The sequence below is a fragment of the Sorex fumeus genome, unplaced genomic scaffold, assembly GCF_029834395.1.
Source record: "Sorex fumeus unplaced genomic scaffold, SorFum_2.1 ptg000167l, whole genome shotgun sequence".
NCBI classification, from domain to species: domain Eukaryota; kingdom Metazoa; phylum Chordata; class Mammalia; order Eulipotyphla; family Soricidae; genus Sorex; species Sorex fumeus.
The window spans coordinates 524262-532119 of NW_026606224.1; the positions used below are offsets into that span (position 1 = coordinate 524262).

Sequence of the window (7858 nt, forward strand, 5' to 3'; positions counted from 1 at the left end):
ATGGACTGGACCTGGAGAATTCTTTTCCTGGTGGCAGTGGCTGCAGGTAAGCGTCCCATGCCTTGGCCTGAGGAACGGGGCCAATCAAGTGGAGTCCAACCACTCCTGTCTGCTGTCCACAGGTGTGAACTCCCAAGTACAGCTGGTGCAGTTGGGGCCTGAGGTGGGAAAACCTGGGACATCAGTGAAGATCTTCTACAAGGCGTCCGGATACACTTTCACTGCCAACTTGATGAGCTGGGTGCGACAGGCCCTGGGACAAGGGCTCGAGTGGATGGGAGACCTATACCCTTACAATGATGTTACAAGCTATGCACAAAAGTTCCAAGGCAGACTCACAATCACTGTAGACAAGTCCACGACCACAGCCTTCATGGAACTGAGCAGGCTGAGCACCGAGGACTTGGCCGTGTATTACTGTGCGAGACACACAGTGTGACAACCACATCCTGAGTGTGTCAGAAATCTGAGAGGGAGGCAGCTATGTGGGTGATGAGATGACAGGGAGGCTGATACTCCTGACTTCCTTCCTCCTTAGAGAGTCAGGGTCTGAGACACAGAATGGGGCTCACAGGGCCAGGCTTCATCTGAGGGAAAGGCTCAGGATGTCTCTCTGTCCTTCAGCAACAGCCAAGAGGAGCATGGCTTCTCTCTAGAACACATAGTGTTATTCACATTTTCTTCCAGGATTGTCTAGTAAAGTGACCCAGATGGTACTGGGAGAACCACTTGGCAGTTGGACTGGGGTCATTGCAGGTTCCTGAGCCAGGGCTAAGAGTATGGGGCCTGCTTGAGGCAATCGACATACAACAGGATGATCGCGATCGTGTGATTCCTATGTTGAATGGCTGCACAAAATTAATGTCTAAACTCCATACCATATATTTTCATTGTTCCTGGTTTTTGGCATATTGGGTAAGCCATGAGGAGTTTGCCAGACTCTGCCATGTGGGCAGGTAATATTCGGTAACCTGCCAGGCTGTCCAAAGTAAGAATGAGATAATAAGATGTTTGGGTTTATAGTCTCTGGGTCTTGGCCGTTGATGGGATTACATGGCGCTGGGGGCAAGATGGTGGGTGTGACCCCTGCCTACTGGAAGATGGAGGATCTGGGTGGAGGATGCTCAGCTCCGATCTGAGCAGGCTTGGAGATCTCAGCCCCGGGTCCCGCATGCCTTTGTTCTTCTGCCGGTACCTTCATGCTTGTGGAGAGTGGTCTCAGCATGTTGGTGGCTGGTTCTGGAGGTTTTCGGTTGCCGGAGCTCTGTTCGGGGCGGAGAGGGAAACTCAACCCGCCCCCCCCCCCTCCAAGAGGACCCAGTGAGTATAGCCAGGATTGGGGGCAGGAGACTCTGCACTGTTCTCTTCTAGGAGCTGGGTTTTATAGTCTCTGGGTCTTGGCCGTAGATGGGATTACAAGGCACTGGGGGTCAGATAGAGGGTGTGACCCCTGCCTACTGGAAGATGGAGGATCTGGGTGGAGGATGCTCAGCCCCAATCAGAGCAGGCTTGGAGATCTCAGCCCCGGGACCCGCGTTCCTTTGTTCCTTTGCCGGAATAAATAATCAAAATGAATCACTTTCTCTCAACTGATATCCAGGACATATATCAATGGACCTATATCTATGCACAATTGCATAGTCTAGATGAGTGGAAAACAGCAACATATACATATACAATCATATATGAATATATGTGTATATGCGGCTCCTTCTCTCCCGCTGCCCGTGTTTGGTAGTCTCACCCTGCTTCCCCCACCCCGGGGAGATCGATGGCGATGGGCAGGTGAAGGAAGGAAATGAGGGCCAGGCTGGTTGGTCTTAGTGGAAGTTTATTCCAATCCTCTCTCCATTCACTTCTGCCTCTGTCCTCTGCCTTCCCTCCTGCTTTTTCCTCCCCCATGCTACTTCATTCTCCTTCTAAATTCCCCCTTCATCCTCCTTCTCTGGAGTCTGGATTCTGATCCTGATCTCTTTCTGCTCTTGCTCTGGAGTCTGGATTCTGATCCCTCAGCCCACTCTTACAGTACAGTTAAATCCCAAAGCATGAGCGGTTGGGGTAACAATTACACATAGGTGTGGTCACAATCAATAGGGGTATAATTCTTTCCCTCGGAGAAAGCCGCTTCTAGGACAGATACTCTCTCAGCAGGACAACCCACCCTAGAGCGGAATCCCGTGGGTTTTCCTCTTCTTGTCCAACAAACATATAAGCATATAATATAAATTATTTTGTATAGATACAGTAACAAATACCTTAAACTTATAGAATTGCCCTCCTAGGGCCATCTTGATCTCAGACTACAGTGGTCAGGCTAGATAGTCTTTCCTACCCCTAACAGGGTCCTACTTTCATCATTACTTTTGGATCATGACAGCATTTGTCTATGATCAAGCTCTTAACTTATAGTTGAGAATCGTGGCACTACTCAATGCCTCTCTTGCAAAACACAGTACCCAAAAGAAGAGAGAGAGAACAAGGGAGAATACCCTGCCACAGAGGCAGGGTGGGACGGTGGGGATGGGGGGTGGGGAGGATGATGGGACCCGTGGTGGTGGATGATGGGCACTGGTGGAGGGATGGGTACTTGATCATTTTATAACTGAATAACTGAAACCTAAGAACAAAATTTGTAAGTCTATAATTCTACCTCATGGTGTTTCACTAGTAAAAAAAGAAAAAAAAAAGAATCGTAGCACTTTGGCCTGGCCCATTTTGATGCCAGGGTAGCTCGTCGCTTGCCCTGTGTCCATTCAGTCCCTTGTCGGGACCCTGATTTTGGGGGGTTAGGAACTAAGAGCAACTGAGGCTTAAGTCGAGAAAGCAAATGCCCGGGAGTGAATAATATTCAAAGCCAATTAAATCCTAAGTTACAAAGCATAATGTTAACGGTCGTCCTGTATCTATACAAAAAAAGGGCATTGCTTTAAAGTAGACTGTTCATAAGACATAAGGAGAGGAGAAAGGCGCACCAAGTCCCTAGAGCAAGCCCCGAGTTGCAGGCTTGAAGGGGTGTAGAAATGGGTGCAGATACGCAGAAATCTCATAGAAACGGGATTTCCTTCTTCAATAAAACTAAATTTTGTGTTCTCAGGAAATAGAAATTAAAATCAGTATAGGACACAGAAGGTGAAATTGTGCACATTTATCTTGAGGACAGAACTCTTAACCTATTGATAAGGCAGTAAAACCTGTATGCAGGTGATGTCTCTGGACCTCCAATGGAAACCACAGGAGCATTAAGATGGCTTTGTAGTCTCAATGTAGTATCCCTTGGGCAGTTACAGGATCCCAGAAATAACCTCAAAGCTCAGGTGTGTCCAGATGTGTTCAGACCACACAGATGTGGGGGGCCCTGAGGGGAAGGTCCTGAAAGGGCTTGGCCCCTCCAGAGGGGGAGTTCTGTTTGCAGAGTCCAGGGACAGGGCAAGGTCTCGTCTCCTCAAAAAGCACCAGAACGTGTACCTCTTCCCTCCCCTTGAGGATGGACCAGTTAGCTTCCACAAGCCCCTTCTCAGGTTGGACCAGGCCTTCAGCTATAAATTCTAACTCCTCATGAATATGCAAATGACACGAGGGACACTGAGTTAATACAGATGTGTTTGTGTCCTGTCACCATCACAGAGCAGCCACATCCACACCTACACCAACTGCCAGGGGCACAGAATGGTTGTCCCAGCTGCACAAAGACAGGGCACTGGGGCAGGAATTACTCCCTTGTGAGTAGAAGTGTGGTGGGGTCTCCTAGCCCTGATCCAGGTGTAACCATCCACTTGTGTCCTGGGAGAGACAGGAAACTCAGTTCCCCTCACTCAGTGACTGAAGGAGACTTTCTGTTTCCTGTTCTGGGGAGGTCCAACGTACACAGGCTCCTGTGTTTAACATATCCTCAGGGGACCCTCAGGTCACATTCTAAATGACAAGAAGAAAGGAAATGTTTTGGCTGACACTGAGGGCGTGTTTTCTGCACTTTCTATTTTCTCAGGAAAATTCTCTCCTCTCAAATGTGTTGAGTTCAAAAATCCCAGATAGTTCGATCCATGCCCTGTCTTCCCTGATGAGGTTTCAGCATGAAGTGAGGAGCATCTCCGCGGGCCTGGGGAATTATCTCCCTTGCAGAGATCATTGATCAAATGCTTGGACCCAATCTCTCCCTGCATGTAGTTATCTCGTAACTACGGGGTCTGTGGGAACAAGGAGATGGTCCGTCTGTCTTGGGCAGTAGATGCTCAAAGTTTTATGAGTGCAGCATGGCTGAGACATAGCAGTCCACATGACCCTTAGTCATATGACAGAGTTTATTGGGAGAGCAATGGTCCATATAGGCTGAGGGAGGATGCCTGTGTGCAGTAAGGAGCAGGAGGCAGAGAGAAGCAGGGGATCGTTATGACTGGAAGAAGTTGCTGGAGCACTGGCCTTGATGCCCTGAGGCAGAGGCAAGATTGAAGTATTGCTGACACCAAAAATGTCTTTTTCCCAAGTCTCGAGCCATTGGGCACCAGCAAATCAAGGCCAATTAATAAACATTATTCTTAGAAATGTCACAAGTTGGGGCCTGGGGAACTCTCTACAGGCCCAATGTCTTCTAGTGTTCTAGAAGGGGCTTTGTAGGGAGAACTGCAAGACCTCCAGGCATCCAGTGGAACACAGTCCCCTTAATAATGATCCGAAAGGGGTGGTCCCCTGAGAATTCTGTGACTAAAAGGATTCTATATCAGGAAAGATTAGAAAACTCTCAGGGCTGTGCTCCAGACAAGAACAGTGTATGAAATTTCTATCACTGTGTCATGCTTTAAATGTGATTGCTGGTTGTGTGATCAGCCTAAGGCCACAGCTGTGTGAATATCCCAGTCCTGCTCTTAAGCTATGGAACTCTTCTAAGTGTTTGTTGGATATTAACCGAAAATACTTTAGGCTTCCTCTGTGAATTGCCACTTTTCTCCTCCTTGAGAATATTGCTAGCATCCCTAATTTAGTTAAAGTTTATCTTTAACCTTTCCTTTGTATTTTCATTGCCTCAGTTCGTCAAGTCGATTACTTATAAAGCAAAAATTTCTGGTAATTCTGAACTTTTTATTTGGACTGCTTTGCATTTGAAGTGCTGTGCATTTGTACCTGCTTTTCTATTTCCCCTTATAGCCTTTTTATATGTTTACTATAGAGTAATGTTCTTTGGGAAACACAGAAAGACCATAACTACTATGCTTCTACTGTTTGGAAGTTGATAGAATCAGAAATATATCTATTTCTAGGTGTAATTACGTGGTCATAATTATTTAACTCACGCTTTAGTTACTGTATTTCCTAACACCTCGAAAGGGCCTGGGATGGACCCAGGTGAGTGGCAAAGCTACCCTGGCATCAAAACGGGACATTCTAGAAAGCATAAATGCATGGTCTTGATGCAGGCTGTTACAACTTAAGTGACAGGAGCCTCATGGGAAAGGACAAGCTGAACTGGCCTGAGGACTTAGTCTGGAATTTATGGTAAAAGCCTTGCTTGCTCTCAGAGCCCAGAGAACTAAGTGTTGAGATCTTTGTCCCTTACTTTGCTTATCAAAACAACTGCAAGTATTGGTAACTTATACAACTAGAGGGAAAGATGAAAGCAATATAGATGTTTCTGGGAGACAGAGTGTATTCTTGAATAAGGCTGTGCCCCGCCCCCCCACCCAGTGTAGGAAGTCCTGAGGAGGTGGGGAGGTAGCTATGGGCTAGGCTACCAAACCCACAGGCATCTCAGCAGTGCCCCTCACCTAAGTATACCTTATACTCCAAACTAGGGTCAGAGAGATGGTACAGTGGGCAGGGCCTTGCTTTGATCAATCTGGAGATGATTTCTGTCACTCCACCCCCTCCCACCCACCCCTCCAACACAACCCTGAGCTCCACAAGAGTAATTCTTAAGAACAGAGTTGGAAATAAGCCCTGAGAACCACCAAATGTGGGCGATATTTTTAAAAAATCAATTTAAAATCTTTCCAGGCTATTTTGTTCATCAAGGCTGTTGAGGCTAGCTTGCAACAAGGACATGCCATAGGACAGTCTCACTTTCTGAGACTGTCCCTGAAGGACAGAGGACAAAGGCTCCATAGTCTTTGACTTTATAGTGGTAAATTTAAACAGCATCTGAGTTTTCACATCTCTACTTTAAGTTTGGCACAATGAATTCATTTCTCTGAGAAGTGAGAGATACTGCCATGTAACCCCATCAACAGCCATCCAGAGACTATAAAACCAAACTCCCAGAAGATAACAAGGCAGAGTCTCCTGCCCTTGGGCCTGGCTGTCCTCACCAGGGTCCTTTGGAGGAGGGTGGGTTGAGTCCCTCTCCACCCTGAGCAGAGCCCTGACAGAGCTGAAGACCTCTGGGACCCAGCCAAAGTCATGCTGAGATCACTCTCCACATGCTTGAACGAGGTTCCGGCAGAGGAACCCAGGTGTGTAGGACCGGGTCTGAGATCGCCAAGCCTGCTTGGTTTGGGACTGGGCCTCAGTAGCTAGATAGTTACACCCACCAACTGCCGTATAACCCCATCAAAGGCCATCCAGAGACTATAAAACCAAACTCGTAGAAGAGAATAAGACCTCTTATTCTCTAGTTCTCACTCTCAGAGAACCCGGGAGGCTACTGAGAGTATCATACCCGCCTATATGCCTGAGTAGGAACACCTGTGAAGATGTTTAGAGGCTGCCCAAAAGCCTCCATACGTTTCAGAGAGCTCAGCAAGCTACTGAGAGTATCCCGCCTGCACAGCAGAGCCTGATAAGCTACCCATGGCATACTCGATATGTCAAAAACAGTAGCAATGAGTTGTCCTCTTTCCCCTGACCCTGAAGGAGCCCCAATATGTCATCGGGCTGCACTTGCAAGTGACAGGGACAAATGGAGATGTTACTGGATCCCCTCAGCGATTTGAAGAACAACGGGGTGATAGTGATAGTGATAGACTTTGAGCAGAGAATTGTATGAACAAACTCTCCACATCTCTTATCAGAGAAATGCAAATTAAAACAATAATGAGCAAACCTCATACCAGGGAAAAGGACACACATCACAAAGAACCAAAACATTCTGTGTTGGCATAGATGTGGGGGAAATGCAATTCTTATTCTCTGCTGGTGAGAGTATCAATGGGATAGACCTCTTTGAAAAAAATCTTGGATACTTCCCAAAATATTTAGAATTGAACTTTCATCACTTGATCACTTGACATCCCATTACTCATCGATTTGCTCGAGCAGGCGCCAGAAACATTTTCATTCATCCTGTCACCTGCTAGTGTAGCCCAATGACATCTGCTCGCTCCAGGAACACTTATCACTTAATCACTGAACTTCCCATTAGTCGTTGATTTGCTCGAACGGGCGCCAGTAATGTCTCCATTTGTCCCTGTCGCGTGCTAGTGTAGCCCAATGGCATCTGTTTGCTCCGGGAATATGAAGGGCCTCAAACCGATCATTCATGGTCTTGACGAAGAAGTCTGACCATCTGGAAGGTGGGCGGCCACGCGGTCTTTTAACATACCATGGAATCCAGTCGGTAACAGCTCTAGTCCAGCGGTCGTCTTTAAATCTCATTACGTGACCAGCCCATCTGATTTTCGACACCTTTGCAAATGAGACAGCGTCCCTGATTCTTGATCATCGACGGATGTCAGAATTCCGGATTCTTTCTCTCATTTGAGTGAAACGTGATATTCCAAGCATAGCTCTTTCTATTCTTCTTTGGGAGACCTGAATAGCGTTCTCATCTTGTTTGCGTAGGGCCCAGGTCTCTGAGGCATATGTTAATGCAGGAAGAACAGTGGAATCAAAGAGATGTGCCCGGAGCCGGAGGTTCTTTGTCCTCTTAGCT

At 47.2% G+C, this 7858-nt stretch overlaps 1 gene segment (V, D, J or C); it reads left to right on the plus strand.

Moving 5' to 3' along the window:
* On the plus strand, window positions 1–5044 carry LOC130016771 (immunoglobulin heavy variable 1-69-like). The segment is given in 4 exon segments: window positions 1–46; window positions 123–435; window positions 1313–1359; window positions 5022–5044. Coding segments are annotated over 4 exon segments (429 nt in total).
* The last annotated feature ends 2814 nt before the right edge of the window (window positions 5045–7858 follow it).